Below are 20,515 nucleotides of genomic sequence, written 5' to 3'. Positions count from 1 at the left end.
CAACACGAACAGTGTACTTTGCGAGGGATTTTTTTGTGCAGGCTAAACTCATAAAAAAAAATAATAATAATGATTTACGATGTTATACAGAACAAGCATTTTATTTATAACAGCTCTTTTCTGTAAACTGCGAATTCATTGTTTTCTGTTTTTTTATATAGGAAATGGTGTTTTTTTTCAGGCGGAAGTTCGATTAAGTAGGCCGCATTTTCCGGTACAAACCGGAACAATCGAGTGTTAGCGTGTTTGAGTTTTAAAATGGTTGATGATTTTGGGATGTATACCTGTACACTTTTGACAAGTATTAATTTTGAAGTATAATTTGCAAAACGTATGTATACCATTTTCTTTGCATTCTAATATTTTGTTCATAATTATTGTTAACAGTGTTGAAGAGGGCGGGGGTTGCTGAGTCTATTTGGATATAGTTAACGGCCTGACGTTACGACCCCAGCAGAGTTGTTTTCTAAGGCTATATTACAAGTCATTATTATATAAACCGATGGAGCATAACCTACTGTGACCGTTAATGATAATTAATTATAGTCTAATAATCGAAGCCAGTTTTTTTCAAAGCCAAATCAACTAGATACTTCAATGCTCACAAATGTCTTGAGGTGTTTGAACCTTGTGTTTTTAGTGTGTTACACGTACGGTTTATCCCGGTTTCTGTCTATATGGAGAAACTCAAACACCTCTGGAGCTGGGTTTGACTGAAGCTGTTTTAAACACAACTTGTTCCCAGCATCAGAAAACGTTACAATCCAATACATGTGCCACTATTTGTTGGTTCTCTATATTGACATAAACTTGAGCACACTTCCTGCTGACTTTGACGTTCAACTTTCAGATTGGTTGTGAAGGCGTTTCCGATTTAATGACTCCGGAATTGGCTTCTGGCTATGGCTTCTGGCTATGGCTGGAATGCACACAAGTCATGCTCTTCAACATTGATACTGCAGCCATGTTGCAGCCAACCGGGGGGGGGGGGGGGTATTGTTGCTGCTGGTCGATAGAGTCACTTGATTCAGTCACAGCCTTATACTGAAGCATAACAGCAATGCAGTGAAATACCAGGGCGATATTTGCCAGATGCTCCTGACTTCTAAACGATTTTGTTTTTTTCGTTGAGCCAAATTTGCAGAGGTAGTCTTTTTTTTTTTACGATAGAAGGCTCGTATACACAACATAATGATGGCATTTACTGAGTTATTAGACTGGACCACTTTACGGTCGATCATCATCTTTCTGGTAGTGTTTCTGCTTGGATTGTACTGGATCCGTCGGCCTAGAAATTTGCCTCCGGGGCCCCTTGGTGTGCCCTTTTTCGGCAGCGTGCTAGCTCTTCGCAATGCACCGGCTCATGTTGTGTTTACTGATTGGTCTAAGATCTATGGAGATGTCTTCAGTGTTCGGATGGGTTTTAAGCTCTTTATTGTTTTGAATGATATTGGTTGCATTAAAAGAGCCCTGCATAATCAAGCCGATGTCTTCTCATACAGAATTCTCTCCAACACAGCCAAAATGACTGGAGTTAAAGGTAAGCCGAATTAGAAAATAATTAAATAAATAAATAAACACATAAATAAATGACACTTGATAGCTCCCGTAATGCTGATTCTGAGAAAATGCCTCGTGCTCTCTAAGTCAGAGGACACGTAATGTTGCTGCTAACCTGTAGAAAATAAATTAATGGTTTCAACATATTTTTACAAAATTTTCTCATTTATTTACATTTCCAATTAAACACTTATTATAGAGATATTTCTTTTCAAACTAGGTCGATTTTTAACACCTTTTGATTGTTATTTCCCTTTAACATAAACAGGCAGCTTTGTTTTTGAAAACGGGGCCATTTGGAAGGAGCGTCGCCGGTTCGGGCTTGCAGCTCTCCGAAGCTTTGGCATGGGAAAGAGAAGTGCTGAACAGTCCATTAATGAAGAATCTCGCTACCTTCTAGATTGCTTTGCTGCTCAAGAAGGAAAACCATTTGATCCCACGGACCTAGTCCACAATGCTGTCTCAAACATCATTTGTAAGATCTGCTTCGGCTACAGATTTGACTACTCGGATGAAAAGTTTGCACAGCTTCTTGCCAGGATAAGGAAACAGTTTATCTTCACTGCAACTTGTTTAGGCAACTCTATACCTTGGTTGATCCACACACCGCTTTACTCGCACGCAAAAGAAAACATCAGGAGCCTCAAGAAATCTATAGATGAAATCATTCAGGTAATTAAACATATTGCAAATGGGGCCTGGAAGTCGTAGGGGGCTACGCTCTTCTTATGTTTGTTTGAATGTACTACCCTCCTTTTTGTTTAATATTAATATGCCATTGATTGTGAGGCACTGTGTTATTTTAGATCACCATTTTAAAGGCCTTATACATGCTATTATTATTGAGTTTGTGTTGTATAGCTTCAAAGTTTGAATGAGAAAGAATAGAATTAGCTTTTGCAAATAACTTAACGACCAAAAGGACCGATGGTATAAATGTTAAATGGCCTGACATTTTGACCATAGCAGAGTCTTTCTCGAAGGCTACAAATCATAGTTTGAAGTTAGCGAATAGTTTTCATATAATGTTTGTACCCAATGATTTTGTTGTTAGGACCATCGAGAATCGTACGATAAGAATGATATCCGGGACATTATTGACATGCATTTTGCCGAGGTAGAAAAGCGGGAAAACCGCGGCAAAGATAACGATCTGTTCGGGAAAGACAACTTCAATGATGAAACCTTGGGGCGTGGTTTATACGATTTCTTCGCTGCTGGATCAGACACCTCTTCCAACTCTCTGCTATGGTTGTTGATGTACATGGCACTCCACCAAGACATACAGAAGAAGGTCAGTGCTGTTGTCATTTGGCAAATCTGTCCCCGGGGATTCTGTCAGTGCTGTTGTCATTTGGCAAATCTGTCCCCGGGGATTCTGTCCCCCCTATGGGAAATAACAAAGATTATAGGAAATAATATTAACGTGCGCTGAAGGAGGAGGATTCAAAAGAGGGCGCTATCTGAAGTAGTTTGTACATAGTTCGCCTTATGGGGTACATTATCTCCTGCATGCCAGAGACCTTTTCGCAAATACATTGCGCAAGCGATAACTACTTCTTTTTACTGTAATTTCTTAACTTTGACGGGGTTGTACAATGTATAATCTATTGTAATTGCCGAAGCCAGGATGGATAATTGGGTTTAATTGAATTAAACTGAATTTTATTGATCACCTGCAGGTTCAAACTGAGATTGATGACGTCATTGGAGGTAGCCGCCAGCCCTCATCATCCGACTGCCCCAACTTGCCTTTTACAAATGCCGCCATTTTGGAAATTCAACGGATCCGGCCCGTCGGTCCGTTGGGCTTGCCTCGGCATACCAAAGACCAAACCACGCTGGATGGACATACGCTTCCAAAACATACATGTACAAAAATCTAGCAAGATTATCAAAGTTTTAGTTAACTTGAATATTACGGAGTCTGGGGAGGGACAATCGGAAATAGCCTCGATGGGTTCTCACCTGCCTTTCTGATAGCTTTTAGCCAAGGCGCACACGGCACCTACAGATGTTACACACGACCCCAACACGCACTTTTTTCGTGCGTGACATTTGGGGGTGCCGCTGCCGCCGCGTGCGCCTTGTCTAAAGGCTACCTTTCCGAGGATCTGGTTCCTATACAGACTGGAGCTTTGCATGTGGATTGGGTTGTCAGTACCTCTTTGGGCCTGGGTTCCGTACGAAGGTTTTAAATCTAGACAATGCACAGTTGAATTTTGCTCCCTATGAACATCTGCAATAATTATATTTTGTACGCAATTTTCCTATGGAGTGTTGCACTCTATTACTTATATGAATGCTTGTGGACAATGTTTTGTTCGTCCTCGATTTCCAGTAGAGTGCACCATGCTAAACCACGTGTTTTGTTATAATATTTAAAATGTAGGCGTGTTGATCAACGTTTGGGCAGTGCATCATGATCCTGCTACGTGGACAGAGCCAGAGAAATACAACCCGAGTCGATTCCTTTCTGCTGATCGAAAAAGTGTCATTCATCATGATTCACTCATCCCATTTGGTACAGGTAAGATCACGTTGTTGTTTTTATTCTTGAGAAGTAAATACAATTCTGTGATTTAATACATGATCTGGTTTCAAGGAAGTTCATATCACAACACACATTTGTATCAATCGAAATGGAACAATTTTGGCGGGGAAACGAAATTGGTTTGGTTATTAAACGCATGGATTAATCTATAGAGATAATCTGAACAAAGCTTGTTTTGAACTTCCTGCAGGTCGCCGCTCTTGCTTGGGTGAGAACCTCGCTAAAGTGGAAATGTTCCTCTTCTCCGTGAACATTCTCCAACAATTTACAGTCTCGTTCCCAGAGGGTAAACCGACCCCCTCACAGGACGGAGTGGCAGGGTTGGTACTCTCTCCCGGTCCGTTTGAACTTTGTTTCACTAGGCGTTCGTAAATTGGGCAATGGTGTCCTCTTAGTTTGGGGGTAAAAGTGGTGGGGGCTGGGACAAAAGAACTAGTGGGGTCAAATCTAGTGTCCAACACATCAATAATGTTAGCTTAGCGTGGGGGAAACGTTAATTATGTAAACTAAGTTTGTTGTAAAATATAGTAAGTGGTGTTCGAAACGTCAAAGCCATAACGAATACGCAGCAAGTTAAATTGTTGATGGGTGGGCCTACCTAATAATGATTTGTTCACATTTTTCACTTTCAGTGTAAATTTATCATAACTCTATTTCGCAGTCCAATAATAACCAACAATTAATTGTTGTGTACCGGTAGGCCAAGTTCATGATTTTATTGTTAAGTTCCGACCACCCAGTACAATCCTTTTTGTCTCTGTCAGTCCATGGTCAGTCAGAGCTCTGATTTTATTGTCAAAGTCATTAAATGTTTTGTGGTAAGAATTAATTAATTTTATACAAGCTTATGGCAACAATTTTAATAAGATCGGCCTGCAATTGCCGAGGCCTATATACAAAAAAAAAATGCGAATAAATCAATAGTACTTACAACTTTAACCAATGAGCCGGTTCTTCCCTGTAAGGGGCAAAACCACCAAGCCAAGTCCAAATATTTCAAGGGATGTTTACTAATAATATTATCGTCATCGTTTAGAACGCGTAAGTTTGATTTAAATCTGTGATCTTGGACGATTGTTTCCTTACCAATTCTGTATGTTCCTTAAATGCTGTGTAGTGTAGGAATGAAAAGTAATACATTGTATAAATAAAATAATTATATGTTACTATACAATCACACAGGTAACATATAGCGAAAATGTTTTCTCAAACTTGCAGGATGGTAAATAATAAGTATTTTTGAAATATTTCTTTTGATTACAATGTGCATGGTGATGCTTTGACCCAGTGGCTAATTTAACAGATTGGTTTTTGAGAAATGGTTTGTTGAAATAAGGGCTTTCTAACATTGAATAATCAATGTGTTTTAAAATGAAAAGGTTAGAGATTAGTATGTTTAAGAAATCTAATATGATATAAAAAGTGTATAAACTAATTATTGTAATTTAGGAGACATGTTGTCTTGTAGAGTTTTAGTCAAAAGATAAAGAGGATGTAGCGGTTTGGGTAAATCTGGAGGTTACAGGGTTACTTGAATCAAGGCTACTGACAGCGCGCTCTTTTGAATGACCCTCCTCCAGCACGTGTTCCCATTTGGGGGACAGAAAAATATACGAGCGTGATTGGCTTATGGGCACGTCGGGCTTGAAAGATGAGCTAGAACTATGATTATGTTCGAGAGGTGTCCGTTTAGGAATGATACAAAAGTCTGGGTGTGTATATCTTAAAACCTGGTACTGTTGGTATATTCTTTCCAGTGCGTTTTAACAATAGAACCCCGAGTCATGCGGGACCATGGTGTGACAGAGGTTACTGAATATTCATGATCCTTAAGTTGTTATGCCATATTCCTTTTCTTTGTTGTGTCTGTTGACGCTGTTTTGACGCTCGTTTGAACCATGTGACAAGGAGCCCGCGAACCGGTTTCAAAACCGTGTGCTTATACCGCAGATTGTGCAGCCAGTCCTAGTTAGATTTTGCGAGAGATTTTAATATCAAAGAGTGATTTGACCAAGCTGGGGACATCCAATAGGCAGACCACACCATCTTAGTGATTGTAAGTACACATATCTTCATTGTCCATGTTTTATGACTCCTGTTTTTGTGTAAAAATAATACATTTGTGTGTTGAAAAAGGAGGTGAACCTCGGACCGACCGTATTGCTAATAGGCATATAGAGTGACGAGTGTATTATTGTTCCCATCTAAACTACATAGCGAGTCTGTCTAAATGGCAGTTTTGTAAAACGTATCTGTTTGTGTGTGAAAAGTAGCTGTGAATAACTCGCCATTTGTCAACGTTAACCTTGTCCAAATCAAACGAGAATTCAGTTTTCAAGAATAAAAAAGATTAACAATTTCAAGGAAAATATACCTTGGAAAAAGATGCAGTGAAAATGTGAAAAACTTAATTTACTTTTGCGTTTTTGGGAAGATATTGACGCGTCTAAATTTCTTAACGTCTATTTGTCATCGCCACAAGAAGTAAATTCTCAAGAATACTGGAGGATGCTCTTTCTTTTGAAATAATGCAATAAACCAAAGTAAATGCTGTAGAATTTTGAAATAATGCAATCAACCAAAGTAAATGCTGTAGAATTATGAAACAATGCAATCAACCAAAGTAAATGGTCTATAATTTTGTCAGCTTTCCGATAGTACAATTTTGTAACAATTCACGTGAATAAAATGCGAGTTTTGCCAAATTTTTCGAACACCTGAATTATGGATTATATGTAGATTTTTTTTCCTAAAAATGCTTCGAAGAACATATTCGTAGGTCGCTACAGTTCTTTGAGAAAAAATTGTTTTACCTGGTAGACTCCGAACAAAGGCTTGAAATTTGCGTCATAATAAAGTAAACATAATTACTCGAATGAATTGATATTTTGTTAAAATACTTGGTAACTATGTTTACAACCTTTTGCCACACAACTACATTTATATCTTTATTGGCATTTGATTATATTGCCATAAAATGCATGTTTTCAGTTGCCATGGTGATGGTTAATTATGCAGCACATGTCTTTTGAAACTAAATACACTTGTGAATGAACAAGAATATATAATATTTATGCTACATGTATTTTAATTTGTTTACCTTTTTCTAAATATATAAGTAGGCTTTATTATGTGAACAAGGCACAGTTTTTACCTTGTTTCCCATTGGTAATGAATACAGAAATATATTATGTCAAATTAATTTTATTGGCTGATATGCTCTTAAAATCAGGAGCATGTTGGCATGCCATTTTTATCAGTAAGAAATTGACACACTCTAAACGCCCCCCCCCCCCCTTGCCACGTTTAAATGGGTTTCCTCGTTCTACAATAAATACCATTTGATTGCTTTTGCTGTTCTCTTTCCAACGGGTGTAAAACTTGTGGGGGTTTTGGGGAAAAATTGCAAAAAGTGCCCGACTCCTTATCTAAAAACTGTATATGTTTTGTTTCATATCCTACCACCCTTTTTAAAACTAATTTGTACCAAAAGGAATGTCTCATTTTAGTATTATGTAACCAACTGACTTGGAGTACCCAGTCAATTGTTCACGTATTTATTTTAGTCCACCGAATTCCTTTCCTTATAAGTAACTTCACCTTATAAAGAATACTTGCAGTTCGCTGAGGCGTTAAGGTGCGGCGCGGAGTTATCCTAGGCACTGGCAGCGCTTGAAGCGACATGTGTTTTGAGTGTTTCGTTTTTCCGTTTTTTTGGTTAACAATTTTTAGTTGACTTGCTTTATATGCTCTGTCACGACTCTAATTACACATAGCTCACAATGCCACATGTCAGTGCAACGTAAACCGCTAGCATCATTCCATTGAAGTTCCAGTAAGTTTCAAATTATGATTATTATTAAATATGAGGAATTGCTTTACTTGATATTATTGTACAACTTGTTTAGCGTAATATCCATTGTTTATCATTTAATATTGTACAACTTGTTGAGCGTGCAGACTCTCATTGATTATCATTTAATATTGTACAACTTGTTGAGCGTGCAGACTTTCATTGATTATCATTTAATATTGTACAACTTGTTGAGCGTGCAGACTTTCATTGCTTCACATTTAATATTGTACAACTTGTGAGCGTGCAGACTCTCATTGATTATCATTTAATATTGTACAACTTGTTGAGCGTGCAGACTTTCATTGATTATCATTTAATATTGTACAACTTGTTGAGCGTGCAGACTTTCATTGATTATCATTTAATATTGTACAACTTGTTGAGCGTGCAGACTTTCATTGCTTCACACTATTATTGTACAACTTGTTGAGCGTGCAGACTTTCATTGCTTCACACTATTATTGTACAACTTGTTGAGCGTGCAGACTCTCATTGATTATCATTTAATATTGTACAACTTGTTGAGCGTGCAGACTTTCATTGATTATCATTTAATATTGTACAACTTGTTGAGCGTGCAGACTTTCATTGCTTCACATTTAATATTGTACAACTTGTTGAACGTGCAGACTCTCATTGATTATCATTTAACATTGTACAACTTGTTGAGCGTGCAGACTTTCATTGATTATCATTTAATATTGTACAACTTGTTGAGCGTGCAGACTTTCATTGATTATCATTTAATATTGTACAACTTGTTGAGCGTGCAGACTTTCATTGCTTCACACTATTATTGTACAACTTGTTGAGCGTGCAGACTCTCATTGATTATCATTTAATATTGTACAACTTGTCGAGCGTGCAGACTTTCATTGATTATCATTTAATATTGTACAACTTGTTGAGCGTGCAGACTTTCATTGATTATCATTTAATATTGTACAACTTGTTGAACGTGCAGACTCTCATTGATTATCATTTAATATTGTACAACTTGTTGAGCGTGCAGACTTTCATTGATTATCATTTAATATTGTACAACTTGTTGAGCGTGCAGACTTTCATTGCTTCACACTATTATTGTACAACTTGTTGAGCGTGCAAACTTTCATTGATTATCATTTAATATTGTACAACTTGTTGAGCGTGCAGACTTTCATTGATTATCATTTAATATTGTACAACTTGTTAAGCGTGCAAACTTTCTTTGCTTATTTTGATAAGTGTACATATTATTGAGCATGTGGACTTTACTTTTGTTCAACTAAAAATCAGCCCTTTTCTGCAGACTGCCAATTCAGATTTGGCGGTCAAATTTAGTATTGTGTTAAAATGAACTACAAGTAGAGTCTATTTCTATGGTCTGTGAATCTGGTGAATCCTTAGGAACTAATCGATCATTTATCCACCAAAGAAATGTAGTGTTATTTAATAATGGTAACGTTACTTTAACTTTCAGCTGGTATATATCCATTTTGATGTTTCGCAAAGTCTAACCCTCTGGCAATAATGAGACAAACCGGTCCTTACAACTTGTTAAGGTACGAGTAATGTTCATTGTGTTTTCTGTAAATAAATATTGTTTTTAACATACAAAATTATTCAGTTATGAAGACATTAGCGCCACTGCCGGGATATGGGCCCGGGCCCACTCCCCTCGGGGATTTTTACATATTTATATGCATAGACTACTTTGGGAATTGTACATGACGTACAAAACATGCTCATTATGCTAATTGACCATGCGCCCGCCGCCCGCCCCCTCCTAGCCTCCTCCCCAATTAATTTATTTATCTTCTAGGTTGCACAAGGGCGCCCTCCCCGGTCAATTTGATCATACACATGCAACTAAACATCTGACCTCTGACCATGACATTGTCTGAATGTGTCGCAATGAATGTTGTGTGGACATTTTGGTAAAATCAGCTTTCAGGTAGCTGGCTACGACGAAAGCAAGTAAACAGTTTGTGAAATTCTGAACATGTTTTGAGAGGGAAAATATCTAAGTCACACTGCTCGAGACTTCCTACTGTTAATAACAGTGCGCCGTGGTGCGTGCCGTTTCGCCCCGTAAACATCGTTGCGTGAGTGAGTGGGTGTGTGACTGTGCATCTTGGCTGATGGTAAAACCGTATGGAAGTTTGACAGCATGTAAAGAGTGCCATATTGTGATTGTACATTCTCATTCGGTGAGCATATTGAAGGCATTTTGAATTGGTACGACGAGTAGGCCCCTATCCTACGGAGCTTACTACAATCCCGTCTTTTGACGTTTTGTTTCTTGTCATGGCAGATATGGCAGCTGATTCTGATGCTGCTCACTTTCAAGAAGACAACAAGGGACTTGAAAAAGATGAAGGTAAGCCTAACTTGTTATTCAATAACTTATTCATTGTGTGTAGTTTGTATCAAGTTTAGTAGGAAGAACATACTCTAGTATAAATACAATTATTAAGAGACCCATTTATAGTACTGTGGCGCTGTACTCCTTTTTTTCTGAAATTTGTCATTACGGTGCGTAGTGACTAGTGTAGTACGACCGATAATGACAAATCTTAGCGTTTAAAACTTGCATCACATTATACACAGCACTAGGGGTGCTGTACTCCTTTTTTTATATTTTATATTTGTCATTATCCTTCCTGTCAACACATCTAGGCCAAATTTCATTGCTTGCTCTGCTTACCGCCAAATTATGCCCTTTTGATCACATGTACCTGTTAACTGTGCACCCACCTAGTATGAAACATGAGCAAAGTGGAGTGCACACACGCATGAGCAAAACTTCCCTGCTTCCCGTACATTTGAAGTCGGTGCAGAACTTCCTGCTTATTATAATATAAGCGCTGATTCTTTGCTTAGTAAACCACAGCCATGAAATTGATCTTTGATAAAAAATGGTAGCTCTTGCGTAAATGCAGATATTTTGAACTCATCATCAACAGGTCCAGTCTTGACAAACGGATCATCACACACGCCACTGATTCCACAATACCAAGGTGTTGACACTAGCTTCGCAGCTGATGACGGTGGTGAGGAAACAACAGAAAGACCAGATGAAGAAAACGATAATAACGATGAGAGTCTGGATTACAGTGATGGGGATGGTGGAAACACTGAAGGAAACTATGATGTTAACAGTGATAAAAACAGTGGCGGAGACAGCTTGAGTGAATCTGGAAGCTACTCACCAAACGCTGACCAGCTTGGTGATGAAGACGATTCCCTTCTAGAGCAAGGTACATACAGAACGCGCCCCGTTGTAGATGAGCCTGATTTCATAGAGGTGGGTCATATTAATGAGGGGAATCTTGAGGAAGATGACCTTGACCAAGTCCAGGGTGATCCCAATCAGTTTATGGACGACCCGATCGACCACGCTGTGCATGACATGTGCGATGATAGTGAGAGTGATTTAGGAAGCTATCATATCAACTCTGACAATGATGAGGTCGATGGGGACGCTGATAGTGAACTCAGCGATGCTGAGTATGACATGAGTAGTGGTGTGGACTCGGATGAGGCTGATAATACTGTGGAGCTATTGAGAGTAAAGTATAACACCAGGCAAGATAATCCTATACTGCCAGACACTGTGAGCGTGCTGGAAGTACAGGGTGGTGGCAAGGTGTATTTAGTCGGCACGGCGCACTTCAGCGAGAAAAGCCAACAAGATGTTGCTGAGGTAATGCCTGAAGCCTGGTTCATACTTCCTGTGAATACAAAGCGAACTTTGACATCACAGGGATGCCCTTGCAGCAAATGTTTTACAGGAGTTGAGCACAAATCAACTGATGCAAAGTATTATTTGCAAATTTGTGGTGTCAATGTTTGTATCGCATTCGCAGGAAGTATACTATACTATACTATACCTCAAAGGCATTTATAAAGTGCTCTTACAAAAAATGTATCACAGTGCTTTACACAGAAAGAAAGAAAAAACCGGGCTTTAAATACATTTACACAAATAATTAGAGATCAACTTGAATGAAATTAACATTATTGTTCTTCTTTTTTAGGTAAATGAGTTTGACAGATCACATACATATTTAATTCAGTTAAACTTGGATCAAATTGTTTCATCATGCAAAAGAAAGCAAGAAAACTTATAACAGATTGTACATGTGACATGCGATTTTGGCTGGTAAACTTATGCCAGTAGACATAGTGTTGTTTGTTGTGCTTAGCTACTCTTTGTGCTTTAGCAACTCTTTGAAATCGGGCCCAGTTTCAAGCTTGAGAAGGGCAGAATGAAAAACAATTTAAATAAAACAATTTATTTATTTATTTATTTATTTATTTCCAGGCAAACAGTACAAACAAAGAATAGGAAATAAAAATATAACTACGCAGAGAACAAGCCTGCGGATAACCAAAAAGCGAAAATAATCACTATCTAAAGGCGATCCAGACAATAAAAATAACAAAGGCACAAAAGGGTACAAAGACAAGAACGTCATAAAAATTTGAAAATAGCATATCAATTGAGAATGCATGGCAAAAAATTTAAACAAACTAAATCCGGTGTGTTTTACTCTAAATTATCTGTTACAATCAATGCCCAATTTCATCTTTTGCTGCTTATTCTGTGCTTAGGGCTTTCTGTATAGCCTGTAAGCACAACATTCTGTAGTAAGCAGCACTATGAAATTAGACTCAGACTGCTGAAATAGAGCTCTACCTTTAAAGACACTGGACACCTTTGGTAATAGTCAAAGACCAGTCTTCTCACTTGATGTATCTCAACTAGCCTAAAATAACAAACCTGTGAAAATTTGAGCTCAACTGGTCGTTGAAGTTGCAAGAAAAAACACCCTTGTCGCACAAATTGTGTGTTTTCAGATGCTTGAATGAGGTCTCAAATTGAATTCAAATGTTTTAGTGAGAAAAATACTATTTTCTCAAAAACTACATTACTTAAACAGCTACCTGAACGGAATGTTTTCAACAGAAATGGTATTTTTACTTGTTTATAATGCACTTGTTCACCATTTAATGTAATTTTGATATGTGTACACTTCTGAACTTTTCGTAATTATCGAGTAAAAAATCAGGCCCTTACCTAAAGGTTTTTTGAAAAACTAAAAACACTTCTGCAGTTGAGAGCGGGCGTCAAAGGACAATGCCGCTGACGTCATTTGTGGGAGTTTGCTTTGTTATACATCCACGGTGCAACAAAGCGGCTTTATCTACTTATGACGTTTTGAGAGTGATTACGTAACGGGGCTTTTCGCAAATCTCGCAGAAAAGCTCTGGACAAGGGCATACAAAATGATTGTTTTTTTTACACAATTGAAACCTATTTATAATCATATGATTTGATTTCCTTATTCATCGAAAACATTTGAAGTGGAATTCAGCAAAGTTCACGACTTGACATTTTCGTTCAAGCAGGTCTTTAAACAGCCAATAAAGGATGATCTCAATATTTCAACTATTACCTTTTTATGGCCAAATAGACATCTTAGATATCGGTTAATAACCATTTTACTCTCAAAATTTGCAATTAGTAATAAATAACTCGAGTCAAAAATTCACCCTGCCGCGCGGCTTTTTCAGCTGAGAGTAAAAAATGGCTTATGTATGACCCCTTGACGCCAATGACGATTTTCCCCTAATCACCACAGTTCTCCAACTTTGGCAAACTAAGGACGCTATTTCCACATCAAATAGCCACCACTGACGTCACAATTCTTTTGTCGCGCGGGTTTGTTTGACCCCGTGTTTTTCAGAAATTGGCTTGGTGCGTTCTGGAGAAAAACCCATTTTTACCATGTTTAACGTGAGGTAAGAGACTCGTTATATTTTTTTGAGTGTTCCCTATGGACTCCAGCTATTAGAAAATTGTTATATCTATATTTAAGATCATTCTTTATTGGCTGTTTAAGAGGTAGCCCCTCACAATGTTTATACTATCAACAGCTCTCCATTGTTCGTTATCAAGTAAGTTGATATGCTAACAACTATTTTGAGTATAAATTACAAATCGTGTCCAGTGCCTTTAAACACCGTATAGGCCTATTATGTCTTCCAGGTAAAATACTATACAGTAGTTGCGTGGCTGCTACAATACAACTTTGATCAGCTGCAAACGAGTCATTGACGAATCACTCATAATTGTGGCCAGACTCTTTCTTTTGTTAAGTCTATAAGGATGAATGGGATGTAACACTTAGTAGGTTATGAGCTACTAGTCATAGTATCCAGGGTTGGTAGACTTGTGTAAGTCTCTCCCATTGTAATGACTAAGATCTTAATCCAGCATGCTAAAGTCATACATGTATCCAGGGTTGGTAGACTTGTGTAAGTCTCTCCCATTGTAATGACTAAGATCTTAATCCAGCATGCTAAAGTTATTGTCACTTGCCATGATTCCTTCATGAACATTAAAGGCACTGGACACTCAGTATAATTGTTAGCATAACAACTTGGTAACAAGCAATGGAGAGCTGTTGATAGTACAAAACATTGTGAGAAACGGCTCCCTCTGAAGAAACGTAGTATTTGAGAAAGAAGTAATTTTCCACTTAAATATTTGAATTTGCTTTTTGAGACCTCAGAATTAGATTTGAGGTCTCCAAATCAAGCATCTGAAAACACACAACTTTGTGTGACAAGGGTGTTTTTTCTTCCAGTATCATCTTGCAACTACAACAACCAATTGAGCTCAAATTTTCACAGGTTAGTTATTTTATGATGTTGAGATACACCAAGTCAGGAGACTGGTCTTTGACAATTACCAAAGTTATCTATGGTTGTAAAAACAATGTTTCTGGTAATAAAACCAAGTAGGTAGTACTGTGGTCAGACCAGTGTAGCTGCGTCCTTCAAAATTCAGCTTCTCAGCTGTGAGTAAGGATGGATTTAACCTCTGCAATAATTAATAAAATGTTATTAATAACATGTGCTGAAGGTGTCAATGTGTTTTACAGAACAGTGTCTTAAATTGTCATCGAAAGTAATAAAAAAAAATTAAACTTAATGTCTCGGCTATATTACAACTAAATGTCCTTTTTTAATTTCTAGATAATACAAGCTGTCCAACCTGATGTTGTCATGGTGGAGCTGTGTAAAGGACGTCTTAGTATCTTACAGCTGGATGAGGAAACATTACTTGAAGAAGCTAAAGATCTGAACATAGAGAAACTCCGGATTTCTATCAAGCAGGTATTAATAAGAAGCCTTGTTGAGACTTGTGTCTGCATAGTGGAAATCTTATGTGTTTGTCCTATGAACACTTAAGTAATTTTGGGGGTTTAACAAAGAATTGACTAGAGTTGGGTTCAAACCAACGACCTCCAGTCTAATGTGCAGGCGCTCTACTTGGCGGTGACCCTATTTTGGCGGTTCCAGTCCGAAGCCATACAACTGTTAGCCAGGTTGTATCATAATTTGGGTGTGATCCCTGGCTACACGGCAGTTAACGGTTGTATGGCTTCTGACTGGCACCCCCAAACAAAGATAGGGACACCACCAACATAGGGCTAGATAGCTCAGTTGGTAGAGCGCCAGCATGTTAATCCGGAGGTCGTTGGTTCGAATCCCACTCTAGTCAATTCTTTGTTCAACCCCCAAATCTTAATAATTTCCCCAGTCAGTTTCCCTTGTGGTTTATATTGAACAATGACACAACACTTACAGGATTGGTAGATCTGACAATATAGTCACAGACAGTGTTCATGTTTTGTATGATCAAGCATATGCTGATTCTTCACAGGGCAGCTGAGGCAAGCCCCTGGTCATTGCTTTGGTGCCCATGAAATATTCCAACAGAAATGTACAATTTCAACAGAGAGGTGCCCTTGACCAAGGATAAAAGGCCTTGGTGCTCATGCCCTTCACATACGAAACAACAGGCCTGTGTTACTGATCTGGGCACAATTTTTATAAATCTTGTAGGCATAAACCTTGCTTTTAAAACAGAAATTGGTTTTCAGCCAAAATTCCAGTAAGTTTACAATGTTGCAGCTGGTGCCTCATTTGTTACAACATTATGAAACTGGAGCCTGTTGAGTATGGAGTTGTTGTTCTTAATGCTTTTTGTGATTCTTGGCTTATCTATAACTAATTGTGTTTTTCTTGCTTATATTAGCATGGGATCATCGGTGGTGTAATGCAGGTTTTATTGCTACACATGTCGGCTCATCTCACTAAGGAGCTAGGTATGGCACCTGGAGGAGAGTTCAGAAGGGCTTTCAAAGAGGTAGGAAACAAGATGCTTAAATATCGCAAGGATCTTAAGTTGCTTTAGCATGGATTTTGAAAAAATGTGGCCCTGGGGACTTGCTATTTCCATTGGTGTAGAGGGTAAACATTTGTTTAAGCATTTAAGCATAATTCACAGGTTAACAAGAAAAACAGGCAGCCATCTTGCGTGTTTACCATTGACTTGTATTGTTTTATGTCATTCATTTTCATACAAGAAGCACCGGAAGGTTAGCATGCATCTTCGTGTGCTTACAGTTTGTTAGAAGCTGTAGGAAATGGAAATTGCACAGTAAGCACAATATTTGGAAACAAATAAATTAGTGTAGTAACTTCAGTATGTTCCTCTTGATATTATGAGCTATTATTTAAAAAAAATAATATGTATGCCTTTGGAAATTGAGTTAAGTTATTGGATATTGACCAACTCAGACATGTAAAGTTACATTCAGACACAAAAAAGGACATATTTTACAAGAATATAAATGCTGTTTTGAAAATGAATATTTGATTTTTGGATATTGACCAACTCAGGCACAGAAAGTTCCAGGCTGCAAAGTTCATCTTGGTGATAGACCCATTCAGATTACTCTGAACAGAGCCATGGGTGCATTGACAAGCTTCCAGAAGCTACGCTTAGCTTGGTGTCTTCTCACCAGTAAAGACCCAATCACGTAAGTAGGCAACTTCTTGTAGTAGACTTTCATCAAGGAGCAGCCATCTTGTTTGTATTTCCATTCAAACCAATGACGACCCAGGCTTAGAGAGTCAGATGATGGGAAGTCTCTAACCATCATATCACTCAATAATGCAAGCATCAAAGCCCTAGTAAGATCTCATTGGCGTTCCGTCTTGCGAACCACGAAGCGTCAGTAATGATGCGAGCATGAAGAAGACGATTTCCAGTACCTTCTGTCACTCTTTGTAAGGCAGAAACTAAGCACATTATTGAAGGTACATGCCTTTGTATGCTACACAATAGAATGTCTAGGGCCAAATTTCATTGAGCTGCTTAAGCACAAAAAGTAGCTTAGCACAACAACATTAGGCTTACCAAAATAAATTTACCAGCCAAACTGCCATGCCACATGTGACTGGTATCCAGTGGCCAAATTCATAAAGCTAATATACAGCAGAAAACACTGCTTAGCAAAACTTTTGTGTAAATCTCAAGTATTTATTTCCTGACAGTCCTGAAGATGTGGAACGCTTCAAGCAGAAAGATCTCTTGATGGAACTACTGGAGGAGATGATGGGGGAGTTCCCTGCGTTGAGTCGGGTCTTTGTGTCGGAGAGAGACGTCTTCTTAGCCAACTCACTCAGGGTGTGTTCCCAACCAATGTCACATCCAATGTATGGGGGTAAGTCTCGTAATCAGTATAGCCTGGTTCATACTTTCCGCAAAAGCGAATGCTTTACAAATTTTGACCTAACAAATTTGTAATGAATAGTTCGGAAGAGTTGAGCTGTGTTCAACTCCTGCGAAATATTGGCACGAATACAAACAAAGCTGTGACGTCAAGTTTGTACTGGGCTTTACTTGAAGTTAATCTTTTAGCATTCAGTGCGCATACAACATCTCAACCGAAGTTTTTTACTTTGCAGACAAAATTGTTTCCTAGAGAAAAAAAGGTGGTATGGATCTCTTGTAAATCTTGTTTGTACAACCGCAAGCTCCAGTACCCTTTGTTCCTGTATGTATGGGGGAGATTAGAACAGCTCAAAACATGTCAAAACATATCTTTGCATTTTTTTCATTTGCTTATTATTAATGGATTAAATAATTGTATTTATATTTCCATTTTTATGTGTTATGTATATATCTGGGTCTGTTGTTTCTAATGTTTTTAAAAACTTGTATCTAGTTTTGTGTGCATTGTTGAATCTTTTTAGTCACTGAACACATTTTACATTTGCTAATTGCTCATGATTCAATGTATATTGATGGATTAATTTCTTGTATTTTTAATATTTCCATTTTATGGGTTTAGACCCTGTATGTCTATATCTAGGTCTGTTGTTTCTAATGTTTTGAATTTGTATCTACTTTTGTTTGCATTGTTGAATCTTTATGTCGATTATTTTTTGGTTAATAGTATTTAGCCTATATATATAGTATTTTTTGGCCTTTTATTTGTTATTGTTAGGCCCATTGAGGAATGTTTGATTCATAATACGCCTTAAAAAGGCTGTTTACTATTATTATTATTATTATATAATACACACTACACACTACACAATAATATCATAATATATCAAAGTCTTATATAGCACACGTATACCAAACAAGGTACTCTTAGTATATATACATTCATACAGAAAGATAGGTAATTGAAATTATGAATTCTGCAAAATTATTTTTGTGCATTTTGTTGTGCCTGTAAGCTTTAAAGGTAAACATGTTTTTTATCGTGGTTGTATTTTCAGGTTTGGTGAATCCAGTTGTAGTTGGTGTTGTAGGAATTGGTCATATGCCAGGCATTACAGAGCAGTGGAATAAAGCTGCAACGTTAGAAGAAATCAAACAACTTATGCGGTAAGATTGTGAATGAAGATGTACGTAATATAATTTACCTGTAGAAGTTTCAGCTACATTATCATCAAGTTTTTGATGAAAAAAAGGTGAAAATCACAGAGCAATGTTTTCAGGAGAGTTCCCTAAATCTGTTTTCACTAAATTCTCAAATCTACAACATTCAGCAAGTAATATTTCAAGAGAAGCTTTCTACCTTCATTATCTTTAAGCTGTGTAAGTTGAAAGTTCCATGTGAATGTGTGGATGTTTCTGGTTTGTGACGTACAAAAAGTAGCCAAACCTTTTCACACCCTTCTATCGAAGAAGAAGAACGCATAACTTGACCGAAGGTATTCCTTATTCCCCCAGTGTTCCTCCACCGTCTATGTCAGGGCGTGTGCTACGCTGGAGTTTGAGAGCTTCATTGATCGGGGTTCTGGCTTGGGGATGCTACAAGTGCATCAGATGGAGTGGTGTTACAGATGGTCTGTTGTAGTCAAGAATGCCATCAAGGTAACCATTTAGTAACCAGGGACCAACTCCATAAAGCCTGTAAGCATAAACACTTACTTAGCTTGAAAAACTTTTACTTAGCAATAATGGGTTACCAACCAGAGTACCATTCAGTTACCATTACTGTGACTTGTATACTGGTAATTTTTTGCTTAGCTAAGAAATTTGCTAAGCAGAATTTTCTTCTGCTTACCAGCTTTATGAAATTGGGCCCTAATGTGTCCAGAATGTATGAAATTACACTAAAGAGAACCTGACATTATTGGGTAAGAAATCCATCTAGATAACCTTTAAAGATGTAAGGTTCTTTATTTTGCTGGTTAGGCCCAAAAATGGTAAATTTTCAATAGCTGTTTTTAAAGATTCAGGAAAGTTATCTATGCTTTTAATATGGTGTTGCACAAATAAATTTGCCAATGGTAAAGGTGGTGGTTAATTAACAACTTCTTCTTAGCAACTAAAAATTAATTATTGCACAATCCCGACACACCGTGGCACAATAACAATAGTTTTTGTAGGTTTTCACTTTGTCAAAAGTTGTTCAGAGATAAAAAATTAATAAACTTATTTCGACCAAAATCGGGCCTGCAACTTTAATCAAGGTGTCTTAAAGGCGCTGGACACCTTTGGTAATTTTCAAAGACTAGTCTTCTCACTTTGCTTACCTCAGCATATGCATAAAGTAACAAACCTGTGAAAATTTAAACTCAATTGGTTGTCGAACTCGCGAGAGAATGCTGGAAGAAAAAACACCCTTGGCGCACAAAGTTGTGTGCTTTCAGATGCTTGATTTCGAGACCTCAGCTGAGTTCTCAAATTCAGTTTTAATATTTCAGCAAGTAATTAGTTCTCGCTCAAAAACTACATTACTTCAGAGGGAGCCGTTTCTCAAAATGTTATACACTATCAACAGCTCTCCTTTGCTCATTACCAAGTAAGGTTTTATGCTAACAATTATTTTGAGTAATTACCAACAGTGTCCAGTGCCTTTTAGCAAGATGTGACAAGAGTGTATGTAAATAATATTAAGGAATTGCTTTTCTGGAATGATTTTTGGCTGTCAGAATATCAATCGCGGAACTGATTTTCAAACTCCATCTTTGACACATTATATCTGAATCAATGATCAAAGCCACAGAGTGCAGGTGCAATCATTTCTTCATGTATTTACTTCACTTTATGAATTATAACTTGTTATTTATGGGTTGATATCTCTTGACTATAGCAAATCTTTTGAGTGATGGGAAGTAGTGAAATCTTTGGGCGAGCAGCAATGACTTGGCTTTGAGTGATGAGAAGTAGTGAAATC

At 37.7% G+C, this 20,515-nt stretch overlaps 2 protein-coding genes across 6 annotated transcripts; both read left to right on the top strand.

Annotated features, from left to right (window-relative positions):
- Nucleotides 1–1,061: 1,061 nt before the first annotated feature.
- On the top strand, nucleotides 1,062–6,836 carry LOC117305873 (cytochrome P450 2U1-like). The gene is made up of 6 exons (XM_033790761.1): nucleotides 1,062–1,540; nucleotides 1,829–2,232; nucleotides 2,615–2,854; nucleotides 3,243–3,432; nucleotides 3,953–4,090; nucleotides 4,305–6,836. Exons 1-6 carry the CDS (start codon nucleotides 1,192–1,194, stop codon nucleotides 4,484–4,486), a joined length of 1,503 nt encoding a protein of 500 aa, XP_033646652.1. The 5' UTR covers nucleotides 1,062–1,191; the 3' UTR covers nucleotides 4,487–6,836.
- On the top strand, nucleotides 6,083–19,888 carry LOC117305840 (traB domain-containing protein-like). Of its 5 annotated transcripts, XM_033790734.1 has the most exons (11): nucleotides 6,083–6,170; nucleotides 7,891–7,949; nucleotides 9,433–9,514; nucleotides 10,267–10,332; nucleotides 10,919–11,658; nucleotides 15,000–15,140; nucleotides 16,066–16,176; nucleotides 16,713–16,852; nucleotides 17,370–17,539; nucleotides 18,606–18,714; nucleotides 19,063–19,888. In XM_033790734.1, exons 4-11 carry the CDS (start codon nucleotides 10,269–10,271, stop codon nucleotides 19,187–19,189), a joined length of 1,602 nt encoding a protein of 533 aa, XP_033646625.1. In that variant the 5' UTR covers nucleotides 6,083–6,170; nucleotides 7,891–7,949; nucleotides 9,433–9,514; nucleotides 10,267–10,268; the 3' UTR covers nucleotides 19,190–19,888. The 5 variants fall into 5 exon arrangements, with proteins under 5 accessions (XP_033646625.1, XP_033646617.1, XP_033646640.1 ...); XM_033790726.1 differs by lacking the exon at nucleotides 7,891–7,949; XM_033790749.1 differs by lacking the exons at nucleotides 7,891–7,949; nucleotides 9,433–9,514 and having other exon boundaries at nucleotides 6,105–6,170.
- The last annotated feature ends 627 nt before the right edge of the window (nucleotides 19,889–20,515 follow it).

Source organism: Asterias rubens, chromosome 2 (assembly GCF_902459465.1).
Source record: "Asterias rubens chromosome 2, eAstRub1.3, whole genome shotgun sequence".
NCBI lineage: Eukaryota > Metazoa > Echinodermata > Asteroidea > Forcipulatida > Asteriidae > Asterias > Asterias rubens.
This window is presented reverse-complemented; position numbering and strand designations above follow the sequence as displayed.

What these genes read in the sequence shown, in the direction of transcription:
- LOC117305873 (XM_033790761.1), top strand. Translation starts at nt 1,192, where the DNA reads ATGATGGCATTTACTGAGTTATTAGACTGGACCACTTTACGGTCGATC. An exon ending in ACCAAGACATACAGAAGAAG is followed by an intron (nt 2,855 to 3,242) that starts GTCAGTGCTGTT and finishes GATCACCTGCAG; the next exon opens with GTTCAAACTGAGATTGATGA. An exon ending in TACGCTTCCAAAACATACAT is followed by an intron (nt 3,433 to 3,952) that starts GTACAAAAATCT and finishes TTTAAAATGTAG; the next exon opens with GCGTGTTGATCAACGTTTGG.
- LOC117305840 (XM_033790719.1), top strand. Translation starts at nt 10,260, where the DNA reads ATGGCAGATATGGCAGCTGATTCTGATGCTGCTCACTTTCAAGAAGAC. An exon ending in GTCACATCCAATGTATGGGG is followed by an intron (nt 17,540 to 18,605) that starts GTAAGTCTCGTA and finishes TTGTATTTTCAG; the next exon opens with GTTTGGTGAATCCAGTTGTA. An exon ending in GAAATCAAACAACTTATGCG is followed by an intron (nt 18,715 to 19,062) that starts GTAAGATTGTGA and finishes TTATTCCCCCAG; the next exon opens with TGTTCCTCCACCGTCTATGT.